This window comes from Cloeon dipterum, chromosome 3 (assembly GCF_949628265.1).
Source record: "Cloeon dipterum chromosome 3, ieCloDipt1.1, whole genome shotgun sequence".
Classification (NCBI taxonomy): Eukaryota; Metazoa; Arthropoda; class Insecta; order Ephemeroptera; family Baetidae; genus Cloeon; species Cloeon dipterum.
In genome coordinates this window covers 21,100,202-21,117,229 of record NC_088788.1, presented here as the reverse complement: position 1 = coordinate 21,117,229, position 17,028 = coordinate 21,100,202, and the positions used below count along the sequence as shown (strand labels likewise).

At 38.9% G+C, this 17,028-nt stretch overlaps 1 protein-coding gene across 6 annotated transcripts in view; it reads left to right on the top strand.

The window, feature by feature from the left end:
- The window catches only part of f (forked), a 31,654-nt gene that overhangs the window by 12,403 nt on the left and 2,223 nt on the right, over window positions 1-17,028 (top strand). For 3 of the 6 annotated variants that reach the window (XM_065483917.1, XM_065483913.1, XM_065483914.1), the window contains exons 3-11: window positions 6,328-6,694; window positions 7,215-7,524; window positions 7,884-8,123; window positions 10,373-10,753; window positions 11,418-11,514; window positions 12,567-12,673; window positions 14,477-14,983; window positions 15,782-15,954; window positions 16,005-16,207. In XM_065483917.1, coding sequence (XP_065339989.1) covers window positions 6,328-6,694; window positions 7,215-7,524; window positions 7,884-8,123; window positions 10,373-10,753; window positions 11,418-11,514; window positions 12,567-12,673; window positions 14,477-14,983; window positions 15,782-15,954; window positions 16,005-16,207 — 2,385 coding nt within the window. Of the gene's footprint in view, window positions 1-936; window positions 1,199-6,327; window positions 6,695-7,214; window positions 7,525-7,883; window positions 8,124-10,372; window positions 10,754-11,417; window positions 11,515-12,566; window positions 12,674-14,476; window positions 14,984-15,781; window positions 15,955-16,004; window positions 16,208-17,028 lie in introns of those variants that run through there. The other 3 variants (XM_065483918.1, XM_065483916.1, XM_065483915.1) reach the window with 3 other exon arrangements.

The window sequence follows — 17,028 nt, the reverse complement described above, 5'->3', positions numbered from 1 at the left end:
AATTCATTGAAACCACAGCCAGGATTTCTAATGAGACACGGGATTCGCTAATATTGCAATTGCTAACTACATCCAAATTAATTCTGCTTTGAATTGCAAGCTATTTTTACAATATCTTGATCTGGGCGAAGAATCAAACAGAAAATTATCAATTGCATCTGGAATTTTGGATTAAAATTAGGATTCCAACTTCAATATTTAACCCTTTACTTTCTAGATTTCTTTTAAGGATCATAAATGCACGCAGAAAGCACGTCTCGTTCCCATTTCAAACTTAAACTAATATTTTATTTTTTTAGAATTAGAGTCCTAACTCGTTTGGCCTTTGATCTTGAAGGTAAAATAATCTTTATTGACTGAAAATTTTATTTTTACTTGTGGACACCATACAATTAGCAATTGATTCAGTTTTCTTGCTTGAAACTACTTAAACAGATTTTCCAAAGGCTGCTCCCATAGGTGCATTACAAAATTAAATTGTAAATTATATCAATAACACTTTGAATGGTTCCCTTCCTCTTTTGCAAAAAAATATTTGTTTTAAACTCTCCTCATCTATCCAAAATCAAAATTCGAAATTGCCAGTTAATTTTACAGAGTATATTGTTAAAATTACTCAGGTTTGGTTTGCCAAAGTCCTATAGTTTCTAATCAAATACATATCAATCAAAATAATAGTCGTTTTGAACGAGAGCAGTTAATTAACAAACCAGACTCAGACGTTCGAGTGTGTAAACAAAAACACGCTTGATCAGCCACTGCACGAATAACTAACAGCAAACTGCCAAAAGGTGCTAATAGTCTCGGAGGGGAAAATCACATCCTCGACGGAACACGCTTATTCCGATTATATTAAAAGCAAGAGAGGCGAATTAAACGGTACCTGCAGATGCGGAGAGGAAGGAAAGGCCGCTTCTGCTCTTTCTCTCGCCAACTCTGGTGGCGCTTGCTCGCTCAGGTGCGTTGAGTCAGTTAGTCGGGCGGTTCTGCGAGCGGTGCACGTCTGCTTCTCGTCTCGCTGCCTGGCCTGCGTGTGTGCTGATATGTGACCCTCCGCAATCGCTAATTGCCTTCTTCTTTGCTCCGATCCGGCTTGCAAGTGCGGGTGCATATTTACTATCAATTTTGATTGGAACGAAATGTCGCCGCAGTGCAAACTCGTGTCCAGCAGGTGCAAAACGGGCAGGCACCATTACAGGTCAGTTTAATGTTTTTGTAATGCTGCGGTATTTACATGCATCTGCTATGTGTACAGTGTTAAGTGGCGATTTTTTCTTAAAAGATTTGAACTTAAAGTTTCAACTATCACTTGCAATAATTTACTATACTCAGTAAGATATATTAAAGCAACCCAAAATGAAGGCAAGAAAAGGTAATATTTAAAATTCAATAAATATAAGTAAAATAAAATATTTTGTTTCATCCTTTTATTTTTTAAATTTTAATTTTAAAATATTATTCTTTATATTATTTATAAAAGCAATTGACTAAATTGAAAAATCTGTTTTTCACTTGATACTTTTTTAAATTATGAATTTAAATCATCATCAGCGTTAGTCTCAACGAAATCCATATGTAGATACTTCTTGATCGCTTCTACTTATTCAACTGCCCGAAGTTCATTTTAAATTATATTACTAAATTAATATCAAACGAGAAACTCTTTATATGCTCTTTCCCTAAAAGAGATAATGCTCATACCCCAACAATCAGCAATACTTTTACCAACAAGCAAGTTTACACGCAGAACCTTGTCAAACACACGATCACAAAAGTAAGCCAGTTTCTCAGTTCCATTTAAGTCGTTGGATGCACGTTACCGCATCAAGTGTTGCACGAATAAGTAATCTGGATACTGTAGAAATCGGATCCAAAGAAAGTTGGCCATAAGCGTGTTTGTTTTCAAAAACGGAGAGCTGATTAATTATATTAAAATCTTCCGTCCTCTGCCTCAAGACGACAGCGCGGCTCGTAAAATATTTTTATCTCGTCGCTGGCGGAACTAGTTTCGCATAAAAAAATTGCGATCCTGCCCTAGAACTGGCCCGTGCGCCACTTCTCGGCCTGCACACATTTTAATTGAAGCGCTAAATCATCGCTCCGTCTTGAATCTGCATAATTGCATTTTTATTATTGGTTTGGACGCTGAGAAAGGCACTGATTTTGTAGACTAACAAAGCACGAGGCAGGAATTGCACAATCCGCGTGGTGATTGTCAATTCAAGAAAAATCATTTTCGCCAGCCATTACGATTATGAAAGTGTAGCAATTGGTCCAGCAGAGATGAAAAATCGGGTGTAAAAAGAGAAAGGCCGGGAGAAACAAATGTGTCCAAGTGGGGCGACGAAAACTCGTGCATTCGAACGTTTTATCAATCATCAATGGACCCTATAATCAGCGGCTCAGGTGGTTTTGAGTTTTTATGTCCGAATTATTCGCCGCCGCACGCCGATGGAAAGCGAAGGCGAATTTTAAATCGGGTTTATTATTTAATTAGCGTTTCGTTTCAGGCGATTAGGTCCCGCAGCCTCGCGAATATAAAAAAATTCGCCCGCATTCACTTTTTGAGCGTTTCTTTTGAAAGTTTGGCTTAATATTATTACGACGATCACTTTCTTCGAACTCGTCGTTTCGATTTTTATTGCACAAATGATTTGCATGAATTGAAAAGAGAAATGGGACGCGCAGCGTGGCGCATTCACTCGAAAATCAGCAAAGCGAACGTGCGCGCAGACAAATATGCAGTTGCCAATGAGTGAAAATATAGGTTTTGTGAAGTAGTCGATCACGAGGTGCCGATGAATTCGATTATTTGCTAAAGTAAAGTGCAAGTCAGCATAAACAAACTTGGTAAATCACGACTACTAGTTTTTGTTGTTTTCGCCGTTCTTTTCAGTCGTGAGTCGTGATTAATTTCACCCACCCAGTTTGTTGGACTAATTTTATTTAACTTCCTCGAAGTGACTGGTTTTTTGAAAATATGAAATGGTTAGAAAAAATTATTAAAATGTACAACTTCAAAATTATGCTCACAACGATAGAAAAGGAAAAAGAAATTATTTAATTTTTAATTTTGTTCATTTTAATTAATTCGTTAAAGCAGAATAATTTTATTGCAAGAGCTGTTATTAGTTTAACTGAAGATAGCGATTCATAATAGATGATCTTGTAAAGAAAAATTTTGTTTTGATTTTTTTTCTAAATGTTTTAAATTTTTTTCAAATAGTTTTTGCACTAAGCAATTTTCCTTGTCAGTTTCATTGGTATACATTAAGCCTGTTCCGCAAGTAGACTCTAACAAAAAGCGTGGGAATGCAGCCTAGCTGAAAAGAAAGAGACGTGTATGCAGTGAGTGGAAACGTGTGTTGTTGGAAAAGCCGCGATCTGAGATTCACGTGAGAGATGTTCACGCGCGCGTTTACCCGATGACACGCGACGACTCCGCACAAATGAGCACCTACCCGTGACTCTATACTGTTTCCTTTTTTTGCACCGGCGGGAGACACAAACAGGACAGCCTCCAGGTTTCGAACGTTAATTATCGTGCGTATCGTTGCAAAAGTCGCTGCTTTTCGCTGAATTTGGGTTAGGAAAAGTCGGCTTGAGTCAGAGTTTCATTAGCGCGCTGCTCGCAGACTTGATGAATCCGCACTTTTGAGCAAGATGCGTGTTTAGTGTGTTCTTTTTCGATGAGCAAGAGGAAGCTACATAAAATCCAGATTCATTTATTTTGGTTGCAATTCGGGAAGTATTAATGGTAAAAGAGTTAGGTTGATGGTCAGCATGGTCTGAAACAAGTGTCTAAGAAATAAATAGGTAAAGAAGTATTCAAATGGAATTTATTTACTTTGCATGTCAGAAAGCGGTCATTAAATGAGTGTCTCGTGTAAACATATCAATCTTAACAGTTTGACGCCCACATTTCTTAATTTGTCATTGTTGGCGTATTAGGGGTTAATATTTTGCTTGATAATATGACATATTTTCAAGAAAGTAAGAAACCAACTTTAAATTTCACATTTAATGGAACACTTCATGATGTCACTCAGTTTGAATTTAATGTGCTGTTTATTCTTAAATTCATGATGGAATGATGTAAATCTTCAAAGCACGAAATAATATACTCATCATGAGTATACTGCAATACATTACGACTTAGTCTGGCACTATAAATAAATGCCCGGCTCAAGTCCTCGTGCTCATATATTGGAATACAAAATTGAAAATTTATCAAGAGAGACAATTTACTTGTTGGCATAATTTTAATTTATTTTGCAATCAAGTCACTTCATTGCTTCATTGCTATAAATGGGTTTAGTGAAGAACATTTCAATTCCAAATATCATTCTCTAAATAATTGTCTAGCCTGACTTCTTCTTGCAGGAAATTCGAAATTAACTTGTATGATTCAATTGTTGCCAAACTTGCCGCTGCAACTCTGCTCGCTTGTGGCGGGTGGCATTAATTCCTTTCGCAACATTATCACCGAGGCATAAAATTCTCGAGCGAGCCATGCGCGCGCGTCAAAGTCTCTCCCATCTCATCAGTGTTTCCTCTGCTCGGCTCTCTCATCATCATAATTTTTACCGTTTTGCCGCAGAGTGAAAAGAAACTCGATCGTTCCAAGCCGCTCAAGGTGACCCAAATCGGGAAATTATGTTTTTCGAAATTTTTTTCGCCACCACAAACAATTAATCGAGCCTTGTGTGGCATAATTAAAAATCTCTTGCGGATACAACGTTTAACTATTTCTCTGGATGAATTTTATTTCTGTCGTGTCATTTTACGGAACTTTATATTTGAATTGGGAGACTTCCATCAGATGCTATTCACATATGAAAAATTACGATTTAGGGCCAATCATTGAATACATTTGAATGGACGAGAAAAGCGGCAATTTGTGCACAATGTGTGTGCACGCAGCTGCTGCACCGTTATAAGCTCGCCGCTGCCACTGCTTCGTTATGCCTGACGAGTTGCCGAAAATCCTGATAAATAAGCCAATGTTGGCCGAGGTCTATATGCTTCTCGTTTGATCAAATCGCAAGATTGACTGCTTAATTAGCTTGTCCACATGAAAAAAACGCAAGAATTCGGCGTTTTGTTTCCTGTTATTCTAGGAAAGCAACTCACTCGAGATAAACGGACCTGCACCACCTGCGAAAAGTAACCAAGTGACCTACAAATCGAAAATTGTTAATTTGGAAACAGGTTTTTGCACTGATGTGTGTACCCATGCAGTGCGAAATACCAACATTTTTTATGTAAGTGCTGAGGTCTTCTTAAGTCGCGTACCATCTAAAACAGGTCTTTAAAAAACCTTCTGCTCAAAGTCTTCTTCCAATGCTCTTGAAATTCAAGCTGAACTTTGTGGACCATGCCATGCTTTGGTCGTTTCCTTTTCAATTTGTCCAATTTGATGCAATCTCTACACATAAAAAGTAATCGGGCATTAGAAATACTAGGACGAATTGTAAAAATAATCATTAGAGCAAGGTTTTCGAACTAAAACAGGTCTTAGCAAAGATAAAATTCTTGACGGTTGAAAAAAAATAGGGAAACGCATCGCATTTTTAGGGTTGTATTTTTATAGCTAAATTCTTTCTTAATCCATGTAATATTTTTCTTGGCCAAACAATTCGCAGATTATGTACTGTTAGTTCAATTTGTATTTATAAGCGTAACATGGCTTTTGGAATTTCGAGTATATAGAAATGAGCCTATAGATTACCCAATCAAGTAAATTAAATCGAGATATTCTCGAAATAATAAATCCAGTCAATTCTATATTCTATTACATTTGCTATAAAAAGTCGTTTCCGAGAAAAGCTTGGATATGTTAACTTCATATGAATTTTAATTGCAGTAAGAACGTTACGGTATTATGAACACACATACGCACTTACCTCTAAATATAAGAAGTGTTATTACTTTATTACCTCTTTTAGAATAAATTGAGATATTTTCTGAAAGGTATTATACTGACCAATTTTTTTATGAAGCAGTTAAAATTGTGAAATTGTTATTAAAATGCAGGGCTTATGGCTGCAACCAATTTACATATTCATAACACCATTAGTTTGGTGGATTCTACTCTTCTGGAGGCCATTTAACTTGATAGGTTGAAGTGGACTTGAACAAAAAATTCACTGCATAAAAACTAACTATGCAGAAAATATTTATGCATTTTTTCTTTGTACTTCGTTTGAAACTAGATGTACCCTCCTGTAAAATACGACTCCAACGCGATTAGATCATTATTTCTTAATTAAAAAAAAATTAATATAAAATGAACAAAGTTCTAACAATTTCAATTTATCGTTTCAGCGCCAATGCTCAAATGGACAACGCGGTGACGCCGGTGTACCTGGCGGCGCAGGAGGGCCATTTGGATGTTCTGCGCTACCTGGTGACCGAGGCGGGCGGCTCGCTGCTTCTAAGGGCCAAGGACGGTATGGCGCCGCTGCACGCGGCCGCCCAGATGGGCTGCCTACCATGCATCAAGTGGATGGTGCAGGAGCAGGGCGTCGATCCTAACTTGCGCGACGGTGATGGCGCCACGGCCCTCCACTTCGCTGCCAGTCGCGGACACGCAGAAACTGTCCGGTGGCTGCTCAGGCACGGTGGACGCATGCTGCTTGACAAATTCGGCAAGAGTCCCCTCAATGACGCCGCTGAGAACGAACAGATAGAGGTAGATCAAGCAATAAATTATTAGACTGATTTTTAAATCTATTTTATAAGAAGATACGTAGTCATTATTAAATTATGCTTCAAACAGAGTCGATTGATATAAAAATTATTTTAAGGCAAAGGAAAATTAAATTGAAAAAATCGCAAAAGAATATCAATATTACGCGTGAGAACTTATTGTTGGACTCGCGAAGTACTTCTGGATTGTTTCGCTTTGAGGGCTGATAATTTTACCCATTTTGCCATTTTTACGGGATTTGTTTCTAAAACCTTTGTTTTAGATAATTTTTTCGTCGGGGCTTCCTTTAAAATGTAAAATTAAACGAAAATTCTGTTTCCAAAGACACAAATTCAATTTTTATGATTCATGGAGTAATTATAGAATTTATAACGAAATAGTAGAAAGTATAATTATAATACCTAGGCTTGCTAATTTCGTTAGAGAAATTCGCTCTAATTTGCTTACTTCCTCTAAATCAGTTTTAAGTTGATCTTAAAATTAATAATTTTTATTGTTTCAGTGCTTGAGCATTTTGGTCCAGCACGGCACAGCACCCGACTACAACCACGTAGACGGCCCTCCATCGAACAAGCCGCGTTCAACGCAGCACTACAAAAGCAGACGCGATGAATCGCGGGACTCGCTCTCAGACAGCAGCAGCCTCAAATCCGAACCCTTCTACCTGCACCCACCTTCCAGTGGGGGAAACAACAACAACAACAACCCTTTCTCAGCCTGCGGCGCCAACGTGTGCAACAGCAGCAACAACAATTCGCTCTCGTCCTCGCTCAGTGGCCTTGAAATCTATGTCAATCCTATGAATGCAGCAGGTTTGTTGATCCAAAAAGAACTATTTCTACAAAATGTAATTTATTCATCTTTTGACTCACTCTTCAAAAATATAAATATGCTCTTTTGTTTAATTAAACATTCATAATCGGAATTTGAAATTATCGAAAGGCTCTGCGTGGGTTAATTTAGGATGGTTATACCCATTAATGAAATTTTGAAAGCAAAAAAGTAAAGAACACGTTCTTACACTGTCCAGCCATTCCATAATTTCGAATTTCAAGTTTTTCTGCGTTTGTATATTTTCTATTCATAATTGAATTGATGCACCATCACTCTCATTCTTTAAAAAATTTAAATAATTTTAACTGTAAAATTGATAATTTTTAACGCATCGCAGTTGAAGAAACCAGAACCGCGTCCAGCAGTCCTGGCAGTTCAACAGATTCTGAATGCTCATTCTACTTGCACAACCCTCGCGAGGTGATCTACAACAGGGTCAAAGACCTTTTTGAGACACCCAGCAGCCAGGCAAGACCAACCTCACCGACGACCAGATCCATTTCCGTGGCCTCCTCCATTGCCTCCTCAGCAGAGGGAAGCACTACAGTCGTCGTCAAACAAGAAGGAACAGTCACAGGTATGTTAATCCAGCAGCCTAATAAAGATTCCACTTATGCCCATTCAGAATTAATCTGGCGGTGTATATGCTAGTTAGTGATGTGTTATCACTATTTAAAACCGTTTTGAATGTTTTAAATTGCGCCTCTTTTGCTAGTTATTATACATATTACACTATTGCCATTTTAAAATTAGAAATGCGTCAGATTTGGAAGTTGCCAGATAATTAAGTTAATTTTCATTCATAATGCTACATTTAACTCACAGGCTGCTATTTCACGACTACTCTCTGACTGTACTCTTTCAAAATGCGCGAGCATCAAAAGTATTTCCTTGTAAAGAAGGATGTGCGCAACGAGAGAAGTTAATTTCCTTGCGACGAGTGTATATAGAGAGTGCAATTAAAGAGATCACGTTTATAGCGTGTAAGTGCTCGTGATGTGCCGTTATGCGCTTCTTGCGCATTTTTGCCGGTCCAGCCAGCCGCTTGGCCAGCATCGCGTCTCGTCCCCTTATGCAGCTGAACGCGACTGCTGGTGAAATACAGAGAGTTTCGAGGTCGGACAGGATTTCTCTTGCGCGCAGCCAAACCCGTTGATCCCGTTAATGCAATTTGTTTACAAATGCACTTGCTGGATATTGATACCCAGCATATCATATTTTATAGTGAAACTGTAAACTAATGCATAGCTCCTCCCCAGACTGTAATAATTGTAACTTTTAATATCTAAGAAAATTTTAAATTGATGATAAATGCTATTAACACGAGAGTGGAAGTGATTTTTATGTGTCATGGTAATGTTTATTGCACTTGCATCGTTCAAAAAACTCAACTATAGAGAAAATTGCAGTAAAATCTATTTTTAAATGAGATTTGTTTTCTCTTCTTTATGATGATTACTCTTGGACGAGCAGGACATTAAATTCATAGGGAGTTAAAAAATCTGATAGATTTTAGCCTGAATTTTGTAATTATCAATATAAAATGAGCAGTGTACAATATGTTTAGCTAATATAACATTTTGAACTCATTTTGCAAACATTTAAGAGCAGTTTATGATGAAATTTGTTAAAACACAAAAAATATGAACACCGCAGTTATATGAGATTTTAGGTTGTTTCACTTCATTTTTATTCAGTCCCGACTCGAAAAAATAATTTTTATTTATTGAGTTCAGAAAACGTAAGGTATAGTTTATTTCTTCCAGTATTTGCAAGCACGATCTTAATCGCGCTAAAATGGCAAGCAACACCAAAACTTTTACAGATCAAGTTTTGAAAAATTTTACTTCTCTTATTGAATTCATGTTTTTACCAAATGTTTTTTTTTTATAATTTTACGATATCAATAATCTCTCAAATGTCTGATAAGTTAGACGTCAAGTGGCCTCTAGACTCCTCTGTTTGGAGAAAGAACATGGAGAGCATTGTATTTTCATTTTTCAATAATTTAAAGAAGTTAATTCAAATTAATAAAAAAAATCTGGATCAGCTTTTAACCTTTTTTTACATAGAAAAATATCAACTTTTTGCCAATATCTCATCTCAATAATGTTCATCAGATCTTCACTAACTTATTTATTTTAAAGGCAAAATCCATTTTCCTCACATTAGGTACTTTTCATTAAGATTTTCGTCTCTGTTTTTCTGCAATCATATGGTATTGTAATCTGGGGTGCAAGCGATGGGGCGCTGCGGACTGTGTTCATGGCCCAGAAGCGGCTGATTCGTGCCCTGGCGGGCGAGAGGTACTGGAAGGGGTTGACGCCGCTGTGTTCTGCGAGACCACTTTTTGAGCGGTACAACCTGCTTCCAGTGTTTTCAGTTTATTTGTTTGAAGCATGTAAATTTGTTAAAAAATACCCCGCCTATTTTAAAAAGACCAGGGACGTGCATGGGCATGGAACGCGCCGCATGCCTGAATTGTATATTGCGCCTCAGAAATTAATGATCTCGCAGCAGAATCCATTTTCCAGTGCTGCAAATTTGTACAATGCTTTGCCACTTTCACTGCGGCTTGAGCCACAATACGATAAATTTGTGTCAGCCTTAAAAGAATTTGTGTACTTAAAGAAATTTTATGATAGTGGTGAATTCTTGGCATTTGTTAAAAATTTATAATTTTTGTGTGTAATTTGTTTGTGCATTGCAATTGGGGGGCATATATTTAGAATTGTAACAAAATCTGATGTATGACCTCGCCAAAAGACAATAAAGATGATAATATAATTGAAAGCGTGTTTTAACAGGTCATTTTTGTGATTTCAGTTCGTGTCGATGTGCACTCGTCGGATGTGCACTCGATGATAGGCGAGGCTGTGGAGAACGACTACGAGGACATTTACCAGCTGCGCGAGGAAGCGGCTGCCGTTGTGACCTACTCGCCAATCGGCACCGGCCGCAAAAGCAGCATCGTCAACATCACCAGCCCAAGCAATTCGCGGCCACCCTCGCAACAGGGATCGCAGCCTCCCTCGCAACAGGGATCGCGACCACCGTCGCGTCTCGACAACGCGTCGCGCCCGCCTTCGCAGCAGAGCTCGCGTCCGCCGTCCCTGCACGGCACCTACTCGCGCCCGCCGTCCGTTGCCAGTCTGCACGCCGACTCGCCACCAGAGCCGCCCAGACGGAATGCGACACCAGTTGAAGGTGAGATTTTTTGCAATTATGTTGTGACTTATTATTGATCTTTTGTATTTTTATTCATATATATATATAAATTTGATTTGGCTCTTTTTTAGATTAGCAAAGAGTATTGAGTTTACTTTAATGCTGTGAAAAATCTCAAATTACAGACAGTAAATCATATTAAAGATTTAAAAATGTATAAAGTATAAAAATAATTAATACTTAACATTGTTATTAAGACACGCTGCTTGTACAATTTTTCTTATAAAAATATTAAAGCATTACAAGTTCCGCCGCATTCCACCAGACAAATTCTAATCAGTTTTCTAGTAGTTGTTAAAATTAAAATTTTAATGAAACATTTTTAATAATTTAGTTTTAACCATAAAAATATACAATAATTTTCTTAATCTTAAATAGACTGAATTTTTATTTATGTATTTAAATTCACCTTCGATTATGAAATGTCACTTGTAAATCTACATTTACACTCTTACTAAGGACGATCATGAGGGTCAACATGAAAATTGAATATTTGTTGATATCGGTTAGCTGACAAAGAGAGCGATATCAAATTAATTATTTTAACATTTGGTGGGAAAAACATCATAATCAAATTAGGGAATAAGCAGTAACCGCATCTATTCAATATATGGACATGAATCAATTTTGTCATTGCTTTTAGGCGAACCCGAAGAGAAGACCAGCGTCTCGCGGCACATGTCCCTGCCCGGTCACGGCTCCAGCTCACCCAATCCAAATGCCAACTCTGCAGAAAGCAGGTGAGTTGCGAATTTATTTCCTGCAAATCTACAGCAGCGAGTTTTATTTGCGCTGATTGCCGACGTCAATTTGTGCGAAGACGCTCGCGTGGTTGAACACAGCAGCCATATAAATCGCGAAAAATAGGGCGTTGATAAGTAGTGACGCGTGCATGGTGCGTTTTGTTGTTGAATTGCAATTTCACACTAAGTGCCTGCCATAAAAATTGATTGAGATTTTCTCTTTATGATCTGCAATTGATGAGTACAGCTCCATTTGCAGTCAAGCGCAAATAATGTTTGTTTACTAAAGAAAGGAAATTGCAACTTGAGATCAATGCTTAGAGCAAACTAGATTCAAGCTTTTAAAAAAAAATGAAACATTTTCACTGTAACGGGTATAAACGCATAATTTAATGCCGATTGAATTGATCAACGTAGGACTATCTTTAAGTCGCTCATAGAGAAGTTGTTGCAACTTGCAAGGCTATGTGATTACTTAATAATTACGCTAATTTCTCGGCTGTATCTATTTCTGTAACGGCGCCAATTAAAAATAGTGCATAATAATTTAAAAAGCCTAGATGCCAATTAAAAAAAGTGAAAATCGCATTCTCCGCCCGAGCTGAGCGTCGAGAGTGTAAAGCATAATTTTCCGCAATTATAACGCCGAGCGAGCATTAGAGTCTTTAGCGGTGCATTAAACAGGCTGTCCGCTTATAATAAAATGAAAAAGAGCAAAAAAGAAGGGCATGCAGCGCAGCAGCAGTGGCGGCGAATCAGAGAAACGGGGCGGCCGCGGTGGGTATTGAGAGCGCACTTTCTACCGCGCGCATCTTCCTCAGTCGAGATTTCGACGCGCGATGGATCACAGCGCTGACCATGTTACGTAGATCGTGTGCCAACGTGTTCCACTCGATGGAAAACCTGGCCCCCCTGGGGCCGGGCCATCACCCCCTCGCGGGCAACCCGTGGGGCAGCACGGCCACCCTGGCCGCCCCCAAAATGTGGAATCCAACCACAGACCTCAACCTGCGCATCGAACTAATCCACAGCAACTTGACGTGTCGCAGGGCACTCAAGAGAGTCGTCTCGGAGCCCGGCGGCCTTCAGCATCCGCCCCCGCCGCCTCCGCCGCCCCCGGCCCTGTTGCAGTTGGATGGTTTTGGAGACCGAAATGGTGAGTGCACCTTTGGAATTTTCTAGCGGCATTTTAAATGGCTTATAACTCTCTAATTTTCTTAAAATATTTTACGAAATTAAATCTGGCATTGTTAATTACGGCAACAGAAGATATTTGCAAATGCGAAAAATTTGTATGGTCTATACAAACAAAAAAGAAAAACAAACGAATTAAAGTTAACATTTCACATCCTCATTGTTGCCGGGCTTTCGCGTGTGCGGCATTGCGTTTGTGTTTCTTGTTTCTCGCGCGTCTGTTACGCTTTAAGGAAATTTCACTTGGCCTCTTCTCACATGGGTAATTAATTAGATGCACGAGACGACTTAATTTGGTTTCTCTTAACGCGTGCGGTAAGGTAGCGTGAATTTTAGAACCATTCAAGAAATAATTTTTGAGAACATTTAAATGTTTCAAAAATGTCCACATAATTTTTGAATTTCATGGAAATCTGAAGATCGTATCTAAGAGATATATTTTCAATGTGTCGTAAAATTTTGCAGTTTTCGCGAATTCAAGTGAAAGTAAATACTTTTTACTTGAACACAATGGGAATCATGCTTGTGAGAACCGTACATTAAGAGCATTAAATTTTAAAGAGAAAAATTGCCCTCAAGCATGACTAATTATGCAAATTAACACTGAATAATTGTTTTCTCCGCGATTCACATCCTATTTTCCTGTAAAAGTAAAAACAGCTTTTACTCGCTTCGATTCACTTGTTAATCAAAAAATTGTGTACGTTCACTTCAAACATTTTAATGACGTTCGTCGTTTAACAGATAGTGATAACATATTCCACACAAAAACCGACATCACCTGTCTTATAAATGATTTGATACTAAACGCTCTCTTTTTAAGTCCCACTTATTAGAAAATGAACATTATTGAAACCTCATGCTTAATTCATCCATTAATCTCATTTATGTTAAGATATAGACACTTCATTATAAAATATGATTCAGCGTAATGCCAGTGAAATTAACTTGATATGCTGAAGCAGCTGCGTGAAATTATTAATTTTTTTCCTTCTGTGACGCGTAAATTTTTTTAATCATTTCCTAGTTTGACATCAATAATTGTGATTGTTGGTGGTAACTGGCATAAGAAGATTTAGCGACAAAACATACATAATAGAAATTCATATTTTGTTTGCATTATTCAGCTCAAGGGAAAACATGCACGATATAGTATTCTACAAAAGTGAGCCAATCAAAATGCAACATGATGAATACATAGCTCTAAATTTCACGTGAGCGCAGAGGTTTAATTGTGCCAAAAAATGCATTCTCAGCTTTCTCGTTGCATGCGTACAACCACGCACCAGCAGGCAAAGCAGTGCAGATATATAGGTACAGCTGAAGAGAAAATATCTCTTTTTCCAAATCAGCAAACACGTATGCGAACAAATAATTACACATTCACCAGAAATTCGCTCGGGCTGGGGAGAGGCAAACACAAAATAATTTCACGTTCTGCCGATCACACGCGCAATTAAATAGAATCGATATCCTTTGCGAGAAAGATAGAGAAAGAGAGGAATTGAGAGGAGTCGCTGCGGCTGGCTAATTATGCGCGACGCATACTGTTCCTCGTGGAGAAAACCAGTGAGCAAGAGAGATGCATGCATGCAGCAGCTCTGCTCAATTAATCGCCCGGCAATAAGTGGAGCAGACCGGTATTTCGGCCGACAGACCGTGTGGCGGCGGCGCACAATTAAGATCAGCGTCACGCACCCTTGGCCACCCCTTCCCCCTCGCGCGCGCGGTCGCAACCCAGTAAAGCAGTAATTCGTGTTTGCAGCAGCAACAGGCAAGTCATTCGGCGCCGAGCAGGCCTCCGAGGAGCAGACCGCCTCCACGCCGGCCACCCCCACGGGCAACAAGCACCTGGTGCTACCGTTCGTGCCGCCCAAGTTCCCCGGCGCCGGCTCCGACAGCCTGATCAAGCCGTCCGAGTACCTGCGCAGTCTCGGCGGCTCCGTGCTCAAAGCCGCCTCCGTCGCCGTCTCCGTGCCACCCCCGCTGAAGGAGGAGGCCGAGCCGGCCGCACCCTTGCCCCCACAGGAGACCGCAACGCCGCCCCCGGGTCCACCCCCGCCACCCCTGCCTGTTGCTCAGCAGCCACCACCAACCTCTCTGCAGCCCCCGGAGGCAGCGAAGGCCAAGACGCCGCCGCTGCAGCCGCTCTCGGGCATCAGCATCCACGACTTGAACAGCGTGCAGCTCAGAAAAACCGAAAGGCTGGGGAAGACCATGTCAGCGCCCCTCGGGCCTGCGCCCGCCACCATCGCGCCACCTCTAGTTCTAGGTAACTTTTTATCAAATGCAATTTAAAACGAAACGGCACACATTTACATTAATTTAATTTCGATATTTTTTATTTTAATATGTACAACTTAAAAGTAAATACATTCATAACGTTTTAATAGTATTTTATATATTTAAAATATTGTTTTGGCTCGTCAGCAAACCAATAATACTTAATATGCTTTTTCAAAATTAATTACAATGCTTTTTTAAAATATTTCGCATTTTATATTTTAAAATATCACCCAACCTTTATATTCTACAACGCAGGTTATAAACAATCTTTTAGATTCAGTATAACTAATATAGAACGAACGAGTCATTTAAATAATACGTTTAAATTTCTCCAAAATATATCCTAAAAAATTAATAGTAATTTGGTTTTACGATATTTTGAAACAGCTATGTAATAATATAATTTAAACAAGAGTTGCATATTTATGTTATGAGTTATATATTCCCCTTCCATTCGGAAACCATAATTTAAACAAGAAAATAAATCTTTATAAACCCCATGTAAAGTTGTCAAAATTAAATTAAAATTTTTTGTCTGAAAGACACACCAGAGGGAAAAAAGTTTGCTGTAATCATTCAGGTATATATACGATACTGTATTAATTTTTTGAGGAAAAAATTACTAGCTATTGCATTTGCATTTTCGAAAAATAATCCCATAAGAAACTGACAAAATTTTCACTGATCACACTTAAACTGATATTTAAGAACTAATTTAGTTGGCATTTTCTCCCTATTTTAAGCCCATTGCTTAACTCGAACGTTTTTTTTCATGCCGGCACAGAGGAGCGGTTCCAGTCGCAGAAGAACGACCTGATCGAGGAGCTGAAGCGGTCGCGCGACATAGGTGGCATCCGAAAGTGTCGCATGGAGCGGGCCAAGTCTGAGGAGCGGCAGGAGAAGGAGCGTTTCACCAAGCTGTCCAAGCAGTTCTCGGTGGAGAACTTCGTGGAGCAGGTGAGCTGACTCGTGCGTGGCTCGGCATGCTATCAACTAATCGTGTACAGTCGCTGCAGGTGCCCGACGTGGATGCGACGGGCAACCCTATCCCCGCGTGGAAGCGCCAGATGCTGGCCAAGAAGGCGGCCGAAAAGGCAAGGAAGGAAGCCGAACTCAGGGCGCAGCAGCAGGCTGAAGAGGAGCGCCTCAAGAACATTCCGCCCTGGAAGAGGCAGCTCATGGCCAACCGCAAGGAGACTGATATCAAAAGGTCAGTTTTTATATCAACTAATTTTATAAACTTTCTTCTATACAAAAACTATGAGACACTCAGAGAGCGTTTTTCTTATTTTACTAAGAGGAATGCGTATAAACTGGTCAAAACTCCCAAAAGCAATGGTAATTTTTCACAATAAATTTCAGGAAATGTCAATAAAATGACACAATTTTTTCACGTCTAAATAGAAAACCAAGAAAACTTGAACCAAATAAAATTTCCAATTTTTTAATTATCTTAATAATAGTGTTTAGAGTTTTTATTTCAATTTTGATTGCACGCGCTAATTTATTTTTACAAACAAATTCTGGAAATAATATTAATTATTTTATTTAACGTACTTTCAAAGAAAATATAATACATAAAATTGCCCTGCTGATCCGCCATTAATGATTTTGAATCTAAAATCATTTGCAGTTAAAATGACACGTATTTTTTTTTTAATTTTCTAACTTTTTTATGGTTCTCTTATTGTCAGGTTAGAAGTACTTTCTCAATATTAAATTATTATTCTCCAATGAAATACTTAACATTTTCCTACCTGTGCATACCTTATTATGTGATTCAAAATTAAACACGAGGATGGAAAAATAGTGTTGCTGTTGGTTTCTATTTTATAAATAAGTTAATTTTGCCTTCCTGCCATCAGGTTAATTTAAAATGCCACGTAGTGCACAGCTCCAGTTAAAATCGCTGAATTTGTTTAAACCAAAGATGCTGGTGATATCACACGCTTATAATGCCGTTAGAGGCGGAAACACTGAGTAACGTGCGAGGTGATGCACACTTCATGTGCTTGTCCAACTCCATAAAAT